Consider the following 14,264-nt stretch of genomic DNA (forward strand, 5'->3'; position numbering starts at 1 on the left):
CTGTAAACATTTTGTGTAAAGGAGATTTTTTTTTTTTTTTAAGTATCTCATTACTTCCCAACTTGGTATTTTAGTATTCTCTGATCCCTAATGTCCTAGCGAGTAAGCTTAGGTGAATTCTACTGCGGGTCTCTTAGGGGCTTGCGTGTTTGCCAATCAGGGACCAGGGGATAGCAGAAATGGTCACCTGTAGCTTCCTTGCCCGGGAGAGGGCAGATCAGGGACGCAGCAGACAGGGGGAGGCCCGCTGAGCTGGGTTCACGGCCTGGAGCTGGGGTGGCAGCACCCTGCTCCCAGGGTGGGGCTGGCTGAGGACCCCGGTCCTCCACGCACCCACCGTGGCAGCCGAATGGGGACTCGGCCAGGGGGTGGGTGTGAGCGCCCCCGAGGGGCTGTAGAGCAGGGGGCTCCGTGAGATCGAAGTGGTCTGTGCTGCGGAGTGAAAGCCCGGCAGAGGCAAGAAGGTAGTGGCAGGAGGTGGTTTCATGGTAGCTTGTGCCAGCTTCTTTGTGTCGGTGTAGATGAGAACTTGGAACCTGAAAAGCAAAGGAGTCTCCCCGCCTTATGTTGAGAGAAACAGGAGGAGGAAGGCTTTGTCTGCTGAGAGGCTGTTGACTCCGGCCATTTGTCCAGTGACGTGTCTCCCGTAGACTGGCTTTTGTTCCTTTACCTTAAAATGGAAACGTCCAGATAGATGACGTCGCAGACATCACGTAGAGGAAGCCCTTTGTTTGGCAGGTGGGGCGACTGAGGCAGGGAGAGGTTAATGACCTCACAGGGTCTCGTCACAGTCAGGCCCATGAACCCGGTTTTCAGGCCTCTGGATTCGTTCTCTTTCCACTGTGCGCTGGCGCCTCTGCAGGAGTATCATTCCTTCGTTAGGAGGGTTAGGTGATAAGAAAAGTGGACCCAAGACTGGTGAGTCAGAGCTGCAATTATAGCGCTAGGACAGGTCTGCAGCCATGGGCCACCAGGCAGGTGAGGTGATTGCCCTCACCTGGTGGATCAGTCCGGGAAGATGAGTTCTTGCTGTCATAAAGCACTAATTCTACTGTGGGTGGGGAGGTTATTTTCAACTGTTGAGACAGATAACCTCTCAGAAGAGGACACAGCCAGAGTCATGAAAGAGCAGGTGTAAATGGAGCATAAGAAAATCTATGAGCACCGAGCTGCGACTTGAGGGGCGGGGAAGGTGATCGATTGGGACTTCTAATTTCCAGCATGAAACGTGGCGGCCTGTACAAGCTTTAGAGTCGGGTCCCCCTCGTTACCTCTCAGTCTCTGATCTGCAGAGGCAGGTAGGATGTGGAACACGTATTCCCCGTCATTTGTTTTTATGGTTCGCTGGCTTATCTTGCTTTGCACGTGACATGATGCCGGCACTGAGAAAAGGCCTTTTCTCCGGTGTATTTCTTCGGCTTTCACGGTGTGCCCTGTTTACCTCTGGGTAAATCTGGTCCATCTCCCTCCCAGTTGCTGATGTGCGGCCTTGGCGACGTGGATGTGAACGACTGGCGACAACATTCTATTTACAAGAACGGCTACTGCCCGAACCACCCTGTGATTCAGTGGTTCTGGAAGGTAAGGCCAGAGTCCGGGGTCCTGTGCTGCCTTCCCGTGGTCTTGCTGCTGCATTTGGGGCTGTGTTGGTACCTGGTCTCCTGGGGGAGAGAAGAGGCCCGCCGAGCCAGAAGCAGCCCTCACCGCTGCTTTTCTGTAACTGTGGTGGATGGCTGTCTTGAATAGGCTACACTGTCTTCCTCGACCACCTATTAAAGTGCTTTTGTTTGAGGAAACCACTGAGTAGGACGATCCTGAAAGACAGATAATTGGATTCAAGAATTAGAACTCGTCCTCCAGCGTGGGAATAGGAATGGGAGGCTTCTCAGGGCAAAAGCGTGCTTTGGGGCTGACTTTTCCAAGATGCCGTGTTGGTTTCAAAAACCATTTTCCCAACTTTTTTTGTTAATTCCAACAAACATTTTGATCTTTACATCTTCCAATCAAAGATGCAAATGAAATCTGATTTACTCTCTAAAGACCAGTGTTTACATCCTTTTCACTGCAGAAGAGAAGTGAAATAGTAACGAGCGGGTCCAAAGGAGGGCAGTAAACTGACTTTGAAAGAATTACAGGGGGAAAAGCGCTGATTATTTACTTACAGAAATAAGAAATCATTGACCTTGTCTTAATTTCTAAATGTCTATTATTAATAACATTTCAAGTGCAGCAGAGAAGCAGAGAGAAAAGGAAGTAAAGCAGAATCTTCAGATCCTAACATCTTAGTCCAAGTTTTGCTCAGCCTTGATTTTGGATATATTTTTTTTAATATCAGTTCAAGTAACTTTACCAGTGAAGCCAACTCGATTCTTAGAATAATTCAGATATGTAAGATACACAGATTATTTCAGAAGCCTAGCCTGGCCTCTTTTTCTTTCTTTTTCTAAAATGTTGTCTTTAGAGAATTTAGCTACAGTCAAATATCCTGCCTCGTAACCTGGGTTCCCCCTCTCAAACTGTGTGTATTTCTAACTGGCTCGGGGGACCGTCAGGCCTCACATACAGAAACATGAGCCCGGTACCATCAACAAGTGTGCTTTTTTTTTTTTAGTTTACTTTTGGCTGCGTTGGGTCTTCCTTGCTGCGCGCGGCCTTTTCTCTAGCTGCGGCGAGCGGGGGCTCCTCTTCGTTGCGGTGCGCGGGCTTCTCATTGCAGTGGCTTCTCGTTGCGGAGCACGGGCTCTAGGCACACGGGCTTCAGCAGTTGTGGTTCGTGGGCTCTCTAAAGCACAGGCTCAGTAGTTGTGACACACGGGCTTAGTTGCTCCGCGGCATGTGGGATCTTCCCGGACCAGGGATTGAACCCGTGTCCCCTGCATTATTAGCAGGCAGATTCTTAACCACTGCGCCACCAGGGAAGTCCCAAGTGTGCTTTTTTTTTTTTTTACCACTTATTTTGACCAGTTGGCAGAAGAAGAAAGAGACATTGTGATCCTTCAGTCTGAGGTTGCAGAGGCTGGTATTGTGGTGTCCATAAAAAAAAAAAAGTTTGCAGAGTCAACTGTCTAGGTCTCCCACTGCACTATAAATAAGATGAAGTGTTGCCCATCTGCACTGCAGCAGACGTGCCTCGTGTTACATGAGCATAATGACCTTCTGCCTCCGTTCATAGGCTGTGCTGCTGATGGACGCTGAAAAGCGTATCCGGTTACTCCAGTTTGTCACGGGGACGTCCCGAGTCCCTATGAATGGATTTGCCGAACTTTACGGTGAGCAGGGTACCGTTAGACTTCGTCCTCCCACCGTGAGTCTCTACCCAGACATCAGCTGTGGCCCCAGACGACTGCCTCCCGGGCTTCTAGCCATGTGGGTTTCGCCTGGACCCAACAGACATACATCACGGAAAGAGATGGGGCGGCATGCCATCACCTCAGCTGTCTGTGCAGTTACTGTATATAAAAGCAGGGGGTTGTTTTTGTTTTTATACAGAGAGCCATAAGATTGGTCTCTTTTTTCTTTCTGTTTTTTGGTATATATTCAAAAAACAACTAGATTTTGCAGAATCATCCGTGTGGTTGTAAACTGAGCATTGAAAGCCCTCCTCCCCTCCACGAGGCAGAATTCCTCAGGGCTCACTATAGATGAAAAAGTCACTCTCTGCTCGACATATTAAAGGTCATCACGGTTCAGTTTTTCCCCCGGAAGTAGTTTTAAATTTAAACTTCCAGGGTTGGGTTGAAAGGCTGTGGTTGTCTGCACGTCGTTACGTTATTGTGTCGGCTCTGTTCAGCTTGGTGCGATTCCATTCTGATGGCGACACAGAGTCTGTGTCCTGAGGTCGTGCAGACCCTTTGCGTCCCCCCCCCCCCCCCCCCGTTGTTAAGTACTGACTGTGACGTCACAGCCACAGAGGGTGTCCCAAGGCTCACCCCCAGGCCCGCCCTGCCCACCCCTTCCTTTCCTTCAGCCCCTCCTTTGTCTTGTTCTACTGCCTTGAGCACTCTTAGCATTTCTTTTTCTTTTTTTTTTTGTCTAGGTTCCAATGGTCCTCAGCTGTTTACAATAGAGCAATGGGGAAGTCCTGAAAAACTGCCCAGAGCTCACACATGGTGAGTGACAAAAAACCACACAGTTGTTGACAGACAGTATTTTAAAACACTTAGCTGAGTATGATGCTGGGCTACAGGCTAGAGTGCTACGTTCCCTGACCATTCAGCGTTTAGAGTATGAACTGTCAGTGATACAGGTGAAAATACAGATCGTACAGTGATGCTGGTGAAATTAAACCACCCAAGATTTGAATGGGCCCGGTTTTTTTGATATGTGAAGGGTTGAATCCCCATTCCTGCTTCCTGAGGGGAGTTCCTCCTCCAAACCCCGTCCTTCCCTGATTATTCTGGGAAGCAGAGATTTCACTATATATTCTCCCTATGTGGATACGACCGCTCCCAGCCTCTGAACAGATTGAGTTTTTACCCCAACCTTAAATGGTTTAGAACCATGGATGAAATTCCCTTTGGCAACAGTTTTTGAAAGGCCTCCCATGGCCATCCAGAACCCGTAAGTCTGAGATTTAGCAACGTGCGTGTGGCCAGAGGAGTGTCAGAGGTCCGACCAAGGACCCCTGCTCAGGGAGGCACGTGCGGGGCGCGGCTGCGCTCCGAAGGCCTCCGGGTGCAGGGCGGCAAGGAGGCCTTCCTGGAGGGAAACCCCAGGAGTTTCGTGAAACCCGGCACAGAGATGACCTCAGGAGCTCTCCGGGAGCTCCTGTCACTCGGGCTCCCGTGTCCCCGGGGTTGGTCACCCCACAGGATTTGATTTCTTGCTCTTAGGAAGCAGGTGGAGGGGGAGCCCTGTGGCTGGTCAGCACCCAGCATCCTCCTTTCCCACGGGAACTGGGGCTGCCGGGGCTGCTGGGCCGTCCTGTGCTGCCCAGCACAGCTAGGAGCGAGATCTCATCAAGGTGCGTTTGTGGAAAATGGACTGTGAAAGGCCTTTTGCTTCTCTTTGACTCCCTCGTCTCGCCGGAAAGCACGTTTTTCCCCATTTCTACCATTCGTAGGACTCTGAGAGGAACGGATGTGGTCCCTGCCCGCTGGCACTGGGAGAGCGGGCTGGTTCTCGCTACAACTGGCCGATCGCCAGAGCAGGCAGTGTCCCTTGATCCTCTGCCTTTATTCTTGGGGGTAGAATGTTCTGGCCGTGGAGCTTTTGTTCCAAACGATAATCAGTCAGGTGTAGCTTTCCGGGCTCAGTAGCCTTCATTTGGAAGGCAGCCAGCACTGACCCGAGCCCCAGCACTGGCGGGATGGGGGGGGAGAGCTCCCAAACTCAAAGAACAGCTGCCTCACTGGGCGCGGCTGCCTGCGTGGGTCAGACCCTCAACCTTCTGGCAGCCTGAAGTGCACTGTTAGCCTTCCTGGGGGCTCTGGGGAAGCTTCCTCGTGATCCCGTAGCGCACAGGCTCCCAGATCCTGTGATTTGAACTCGGGTCTGCCAGGATTCCAACCCCTGACCACTTCAGTTAAGCTACTGCCTCTGTGATACGGTTCACTTTCTTTCCAGACTCTTCAAAGAGAACCGAGTAACCGAGTGTTCATCCCATGACCCTCTGTGGCCCTATAGACAGATATCTTGCTGTTGGATTCTTCTTCTATTTCGGAGTTCACGTGCTGAGCCACCAGTAAAATACGGGGCTGCCCAGATAAGACCCTGAACTCAGCGGTTCTCAACCTTGGCTACACGTTGGAACCACCTAGAAAGCATTAAAAAAAAAAATACTGGTGCCGGGGTGGGTCCCACTTCCAGAGATTTTGACCTAGTTGGCCTGGTGTGTGATCTGGGCCGTGGGGTTTTCAGAGCTGCCCCGGCGGTTGGTGAGGAGAGCTAGGGTGTAGAATCATTGCTCTTCCTTAGGCAGCACAGAGGTCCACACCCAGGAGGAAAGCAACCCCGCCAGCTCTTACCAAAGCCTGGCTGCTTCTCTGCGTGTCACAGGATTAAAGCATTCAAGGAGTTTTTCCTTCAATGATGCTCTCCCCAGACCAAGAGGAGAGCGCTGGTTCTACTGAAGCCACACCGGCTGGTGGGGTGGGACTTACTCTGTTTTCTCTGCTGTGGCTTTCCTTCCATCCAGCCCCGCCTCCCGCTGTAACGTAGGAAACAGGCGCTTTGCTGGCTGCTTCACAGCGACAGCCGTGTATGTGGCGAAATAAAACCTAGCCACACGTATGTTTAATCTCTTCCATGTTTTATGAAAATGTAAAATACACAATTAAGCTTCAAAATTAAAACCTGATTTACTAGGAGAGCAAGGGCGGGTGGAGCTGCTTCTCTCTGAGCTTTCATGAAACTCTCAGACGTAACTGCTGAGTGTCTCAGCATTAAAGGCCTTCATTCCTCTGTTCTGTCAAAGGTCACTGCTGGGATATCTAAAATTCCGCTTTACTAAGAATCACAGACCCACCTAAAAATAACCTCCTTTGGCCACACGACGAGGCTGAAGCCACTGAGGTTAATGAGGTCACACAGCTAGTTGGTGGCAGGCCAGCCCTGTCTCCTGACGTCAGAAGTAACGGTAACACTTGTTAAGCTCTACTGTGTTCCAGGCATCACCCTAAGCACTTCATGTATATTAACCCATATCATCGTCACAACGACTCTAAAAGGTGGGTCATATCACTGCCCTCTCCTTACAGATGGAGAAACTGAGGCACAGAGCGCTAACATAATTCCAGACCTCAGCTCTTAACATTCCCCTGTTTGCCTTTCTCTCTCCATTACTCCAGTATTTCTCAAACTTGAATAATGTATGGACCTTTTTTCAAGGGAAAAAATGGCCACAGATCCTTGAAACCCCACAGGGATTGCAGGCCCTGGACTGTGAAATACCAACTTAAAATCAAGACGACAGCCACCTCTTCTCTTAAGTATACCCTGCAGAAGTGGAATTCTGTCTCTGTCACTGGTGAAATGATGTTTGAAATCATTATCATGACGAAAACCAAAAATTGAAAACTTCTTTTAGACTTACGCCTTCAGGATTCCTGGGTTTCTGAGACCTCTGGTTTGAGAAGCACGGTGTTCTGCTCTGCTGTGTCTTTTGATGTTTGGTGACTGTTAAAAAAAAAAAAAACAATCTCAGAGCTCAGTGTGTCTTACTAAATACTTTAGGGGTTGTTAAAGGGCCCACCATGGACATGTGTCTGTTTCCTACTACTGCTGATAATCATTAGCTTTTAAAACATAAGAAGTTGTTCTGCTCGTGCTTGGAAACCTATGTCAGTGCCAGGAGCGAGCACTTTTAAATGCTGAGGCAGCAGAAGCAGATCTGGGCTTTGGAGCCAGCCTGGGGCTGAATCCTGGCTCTACCGCTTACTGTGTGACCTTGGGCAAGTTACCCAACCTCTCTGTGCCTTGAATTCCTTCTCTATAAATAGGGATGAGGCAGTACCTACCTTACAGGCTGGTTGCTGGGATTCACTGAGGTGATAGATGAAAAGTCCTTAATGGTTCTAGCACGGGGCAAATGCTCTACAAATGTTAGCTCTTACTAAAGCATCGTGAACGAAGGCACGTGTGTACGTGTGTGTGTGCGTGTGGCTATCGTCATGACAGGTGCCCACCAGCAGCCCACCTGCACGGGCACCAGTTCTGTGTCTGGGGCTCTAGCTCCTCATGCCCAGTGGGGGCCGGCGGTGAATGGTGTGTGAGTGATGGCAATGGTCGCTGGCTCTGGGGCTTGCTGTGTGCCAGACCCCCTTTATGTGTTCTGATCTGACCCTCCCAGCACTCTGCAGCAGTCTCCCCATTTCACAGAAGAGCAGACAGATTTAGGGACGGAGGCGACTTGTCTGAGGTCACACAGCTGGCCGGTGGCAGAGACAGACTTTGAACTCAGTCCCATGGACAAGTGCAGTCCTTTGCTCACAGAGGTCACATGTATGTATGGAGACCTCACTGTCACCGAGGTGACTTGTAACGCCCCTGCCAAAGCCTCAAGGTATGTAGGGGCTTCTTATAAGTGAGGCTTTTCACTCCACGTGTTGATGACTTGCCTGACTTTGGTTAGAGGGTAGCTCAGTGTTGGGGTCCCAGAGCTGCAGGCAGCCTGGGTTCTGGTCTCGCATCTGCGGTGCTGTCAGGGGTGAGACCTGGGGCATGCTGACCCACCGCTGGGCTCCGGGACCCACATCTGCAGGACTGAGAAAACGTAACGTGCCTCACAGGGCTGCGCTAAAGACAAAGCGATATGTTACGTGGAGAAGCGCTGGGGCTTCCTAAAATAGTGTCGAATGAAGGAGAGCGTTAAAAACAGATGCAGCCTCGGTTCATCCTGCTGCGGAAGTTCTTTGTGTTTCAAGGGTTTTGACATCTCTGTGTGTATGTCAGTTACGTTGCCTGTCTTGTCTCCCTTCCTGGCAGGGTTTTCCAGGATCCACGTTTGGTCCCAGCAGAGAGGGTTCATGGACGATCAGAAAATTCCTTTCTCTTCCCCCGTAGGTTACTATAGCATGTTTGGTGTGGGCAGTGTCATCGCTGGAATTTACTTTTCGATAATCAGAAATATTTTTGCGAGTTGAGACTTTGACATCCTCCTGCTGGAACACCAAGTGCCCCCTTAGCCAGATCTAGGAAGTGCTGCGGTAACTAAAGGGCAGTGATGATGGCTTTTTACCTACGCTTCCTTGTTAACTTTTGCAGCTTTAATCGCCTTGACTTACCTCCATATGAAACCTTTGAAGATTTACGAGAGAAGCTTCTCATGGCTGTGGAAAATGCCCAAGGATTCGAGGGGGTGGATTAAGTGCCCCCGGCCTCGGGAGGGTTGTTCTTCACGCAAGTCCTGCTTGCACTTTTGCATTCGCCTAACAGACTCTGCAGAGATGCTGGCAGAGAGCAGCGCACGGCGCGGACTCCTGGAGCAGAGCCTTCGCCCGCGACTTGCCCACGCGCCAACATGGGAACCCAGTCCCAGGTCGCGTTCCTGCATTTTCCACCACAGATTACCAACTGGTTGATGTGTATACTAATTACATTTTAGGAGGACTTATTCTATTTATGTTGTGCCTCTGTAGGCCAAGCCCTTAATAAATATTTTACATACTTTATAATGACAGCGAATGGAATTAATCACTCTACAGGTATAGTATTACAACTCATGTTTACTTTTTAAAATGATTTAGACCGATTTGCAGATTTTATTTCACTACAATTAAAGATGTCTCATGTACTTGGAAAAGTGAGCATATTATTTTTTTGTATTTGAATTTCACGCCAGGTTTAATGTCAGTGACATTTTTAAAGTACTTGGACAGCCCCACGCCCTACCTGATTAGCATTGGAAGAATGACTTTTGTCCGAAAGCCTTCTACAGACAAATACTTGGAGAGAATTTAAACCATAACATTAGGCATCATGACGATTTTTTCCATGCTCAGAATGAAAACAAACTGGATAATTACGTTTTTTGTACAAATTTAGCATAATAGCTGCAGGCTGAGAGCATTGTAACATAGCATGACAAACTTTGTGTTGACTTGAAGGAATCACACCATTATTCCTTAGAGGCAATTACGTGTGCTAGAGCACACTTGAGGCAGGGTTGGACGATCGTTTCTCGTAAGAGAAGTTATTTACTTAACCCTTCCTGCTGCTGTACAGTCCTTCTTCTGTCACGTCTTCCTCTTTGCTGTTCTCAGTAGAGACACTTGAACGAAACTTGGCACTGCGCGATTTGAAACTGTGGGGACCAGCCCTGTGCAGTCTCCTGTTCGTACACGTTTGCTGATGGTAGCTAAATAACCAACTTTTGTTCTAACCGCGCCAATTCTGAAGGCACTTTATGTACGACATGGAGGCCACATCTGGTTCCTGGGGGGGTTTTGTCATGCGCGTTGACTGTGAGGCTGATGTCTGCCCTCTGCACACACCTTTCCGGTGCAATAGCTATCAATCGTGAAGCTGGCTGCTGGCGTATAAAGCCTGGCTGTAAAGCTCAGCCTACAGACCCGTCCTCGCCAATCGTTCTGTGATTTCTGTGCCGCTGCAAAGATTCACAGACAGTTAATCTAACCGGGTTTTGTTCCCAGTGACATGTTGCATGCTTCCATACCGTGAACTGCCCAAGTCGTGTCTGTCGTGTGCTGGATTAGACGTGCGAGAGAAGGCTTGATCCCTGACGTCCGGCTCTTCAGCTGGTCCTGGCGGGGATGGAGGGTTCTGTGGGATTCGATCCTTGGCCGCTTGTGAGTCCTTGTTGCAGAATTCTGTCATGTTTTGAAAGAACGCCTGAGGCAGGGCGGGAGTCCAGCAATCCTGCTGTCCTTCTTAACCTGTGTTGTCCTGGACCCGTGGTGGCAGTCAGGGGACACTAGCCTTCTCACCTCTTGCCAGTTGTAGATAAGACAATAAAATCGTGGTTTCAGGGCCTCCGTTCAGGATCTTTTGGCGTTACAAACTCGGTTTACCCCGGCTCTGGGTGGCTTGTGGGAAGCCACGAATGTTTGTGCTTGTCAAGGAGTTTTCTGAAGCGGCGCAGAGGCCTAGGTGTCTAAAAGAAGGTGGATTTCTGCAGAGCTGAGGATTGTTCCCTTTTCATATTGATTTTTTAAAATCCAGTAGTGATCAGAAAAACCTAGGTATTGCATAATTAGAAAAAACGATATTGTTCATTATTTTTACCTATTGGTGGGATGTTTTTCCCATCACTCAATGTAACAGATGTCTCAGTGGCAAACCTCCGCCTTCCTGTAGCCCCTCAAGTCCAGACTCGGCTCTCTTTTTATGACTTATGCCAAAGCCTGGGAGAGCAGTATGCTTGGATGGGTTCTGAGAATGAGTGTATAATTTATAGGGGGAGAAATCCAGCGATTCTTGTCTAAGAACTGGGATTCTTCTTTTTGTAAACTGTATATTCCAAAAAATCAGAATATTCACTAAATGCAAATTAGGCAAAGTATTGAAAATAAGAAAGAAAACCCATCCTAAGATAATTTCTGTGCCAAGAACAGATAAGAATTACCGAAATAGACCCCCATGAATACTTGAAAGGCAGTAACTGTGAATGACAATTCAGCTCATCTATCCCTTAATATCTGATTTCAGTGACCGCTCAAAAGTGCCGGGTCTAGAGTTTGTTTGGGGGTTTTGGTTTTCTTTTTTTAATCCAAATAACGTTCCCTGGCTCTCATCAATTCTCAGCGTTTCACTCTTTGTCTAACATAGTCACCCATCTTGTTTCCTCTCAACCCTGATGACCACTCTCCATCACCTTCGCGACGTAACCACAGAAGGCAGTAAGGAAAATGCACTGCATGGGGGCAGGCTGCCGGGCGGTCCCTTGGGCCTCTGCCTGCTCCGGTCAGCGGGCCTGGGGGACGACGGCAGGACGGCGGTGTCACCTCATCTAGTCCTTAGCAGCGACGCTACTCTGCAGTTCAGGGTCTCTTAGAGCTTCTGCTTTCTTAGAAATTACCTGAATCTAGCTTCTTCAGTTCGCTGAAACAGAGTTGTTACGGGCCATTCTGCCTTGAGGTTAAGAAGTGCGTGCCAGGGTTTACATACATATCGCATGTTGAAGGTCTTTTAAACCTCGGTTATCACAGCCACCTGTAAAGTCCTGGGTATTTCTATTTCTGACTCCTGTCAGCCTAAAGATGAATTTGGAAAGTCCACCCAGTGGGCTTAGCTTCAGAGAGTGTGCTGCTTTTCTTCCTGCTGCCTCTGGAACGGGAAACAGCGAGGCATTCGTCTCAGCGCTCTTTCTTTTTTCCTGAAATACTTGCCATTATTTACCAAAGGCCCATTGGTAGCTAACGTCAGATACTCCCTAAGGTCAGATGACAGATGCTTAAAGCAACCTGACGTGGATTATTCCTCCCACATAAGGATGCAGTGACAGATTCTGAGAGAAATGGTTTGCAAAATGTTTGAACCACTTTCTACATCTCATTGTTAAACAGAACAGTTAGATTTGCTGCATATGAACTTGCTCTTCAAGAGAACCAGTTTGGAACTGGCAAGATCACACAGCAATGGTACATGTTGTCTAACAGTTAATAATTGTTCCACACGTGACTCAAGTATTTTCCTAGCTCTTGTAGCTCACCTCTGAAATTACAGACTCTATGAAGAGAGCCTGGGTTAATCAGTTCTCAAGCCCCTACCCAAGCCCTGTGCTAGCGCTTCTCTTTGTTTGCTCTTTCCTCCTCACCCTGACTCTGCACCCCTGTACTGACTCTGGTGTCATTTTCTGCCTTGCCAGTAGGGGGCACTGCTGTGCAGGGTAATTGCCTGGCCTGCTCCCTTCCTGACCCCCCAGGAGGTCCTGTACTACCTCCGTCTTATTCAGACTTCAGGGTACATCTTGATAAGTCAAGTCAAAACTGCCAATTTTAGGGCTGAGATGTGTTTTTTTAAAAATCCTTATAGACTCCACTTTGTACTTTAGATTTTGAAACTGGGAAGAAAATGTGACATACTTTGGACCACTTTTTTTAATTTATCGAAGCCTTAATGAACAGTGTATATACATTTGCATACACACACACCCCGACCCAAAAGTGTTTTCAGTGCGTCGGAGACAAAGCTGTAGCATTAGGACGTGAGCTGGTATGTTTCATAGAAAAGGAGAGCTTTCTGTTGGTATGGAATTTTCCAAGAAAACCTCTCATTAGACTGCTCCCCTTCGTCAAAGGTGTTAGGTGCAGAGCAACGCATGTTTAAGATGCATGTCTTTGTGTTGGTTGGTTTTGTGTTTGTATGAGTAATGATAGAATATAACAACATTGGCGACAGACTGTGTACTACCTTCTCAACCTGTATCAGTGCATTGTAAGCCTTCTCATGACCATGATCCTGTGTCCACACATCTGTGCTCCTACATAAACCAGTCTGCCCCTCTTTCTCAGACTAATTTCACCTAGATTGTCACGGTTTCCTTCATGTTAACTTTGCATATCTTTGTGCTTCCTTCACTACTATGTATGTAATATATATACGTACATATGCTGTCCAAATATATCTTTACATATTTGTATAGCATTTTTACACCTACCTTGAGGAATCTGGTTTCGAAAGGGAGTGAGAGTTTAGTCCCTTCTACAGTTTTCTCCAAGCTGTGTCCTGAGAATTCTGACCCTCAGAGCCTGAGAGCACCCCAGGAAGATGATGATATAATATGCCGTCATCTCTTAACTCAGCACCTATTATCAAATGAAACATGAAAAAACAGTGACTTTTAAGGTGAAAAACAGTTTCAAGCATTCCAAATGAATTCTCAATGTTTCATAACTTTTTATTATAAACCCACCTCCTAAATAAAGCCAAGTACCATTTGATACAGTGATTAAAAACCAAACAACTTGGAAATTTTTTAGAAGACAACGTATGGATAAATGCTCATTTTCACAATCAGAATAGCTGTAAAATATGGTTGAATTTGATACAGACAGAAAACGTTTAGTTGAAGGACAAATCCTTTTTGCTTTTCGTTTTTCTTGGGAGATCTAAAGAGAAATTGTGGATTGTTTTACCTGACAGCAAAAGAGTAATGTGACAAAATGAAGTCGTTGTAAAGAAGTGATGCAACTTGTCAAATATTTAATAAAGAATTATGGAAGCTGGAACTTTTTCTACATCACATATTACGGGTTGTCTGATTTAAAGCTTCTTTGTGAGCGCATCGCCTTGATTGTCTCGGAGGTTATTTAAATGCCTACGGATTTATAGATAGTATGTTCACGTCCTTAATCTCCCTAGAAGTTCCACATCTTTAAAAACATCATTAAAGGCTGCCCAGAACCCATGGCTTGAGCTTAATGGGATGCACCTCTATTCTTAGCCGTCTGTCTTTTTATTAAATTGAGAATTAATGACTTGAGATGGATTACCCAAGTGGTAATATAACGTCCATTCCTGGAAAGGCATATTTCACCTCTAGTTTTCATCTGACTAACCCTCAATTTATGTCAGTTAATGAGACTCAGTAATGAAGCTCAAGGTGGTTCTCAGAAGGGAGATGCTATCAGAATCCAGATCTCATGTCAATTCCCTGATAAAACACGTAGACTCCTCAAAATTTTTTTCCCTTTTCTCTAGTGCCTAAGCCTCCTCTCGATGGCCTTAACTTGCTCCCTCCGGGACTGCCAGGAGGTAACATCCAAATCAGGACATAATTGCATCCTGGTTTCTTGCTACTTGTCCATTTCAGTCAGCTGGAGATGGTATCTTGCTGGAAAGGTATCGACAGCCTTCTGAGTTCC

The 14,264-nt window shown here is 47.5% G+C and overlaps 1 protein-coding gene across 3 annotated transcripts in view; it reads left to right on the forward strand.

Moving 5' to 3' along the window:
* Positions 1–13,628, forward strand: part of NEDD4L (NEDD4 like E3 ubiquitin protein ligase) — a 341,009-nt gene extending 327,381 nt beyond the window's left edge. For all 3 annotated transcript variants that reach the window (XM_030868038.3, XM_030868041.3, XM_060311136.2), the window contains 4 exons: positions 1,474–1,581; positions 3,173–3,269; positions 4,037–4,109; positions 8,704–13,628. In XM_030868038.3, coding sequence (XP_030723898.1) covers positions 1,474–1,581; positions 3,173–3,269; positions 4,037–4,109; positions 8,704–8,806 — 381 coding nt within the window. In that variant the 3' untranslated portion in view covers positions 8,807–13,628. The remainder of the gene's footprint in view (positions 1–1,473; positions 1,582–3,172; positions 3,270–4,036; positions 4,110–8,703) is intronic.
* The last annotated feature ends 636 nt before the right edge of the window (positions 13,629–14,264 follow it).

The sequence above is a fragment of the Globicephala melas genome, chromosome 13, assembly GCF_963455315.2.
Source record: "Globicephala melas chromosome 13, mGloMel1.2, whole genome shotgun sequence".
NCBI classification, from domain to species: domain Eukaryota; kingdom Metazoa; phylum Chordata; class Mammalia; order Artiodactyla; family Delphinidae; genus Globicephala; species Globicephala melas.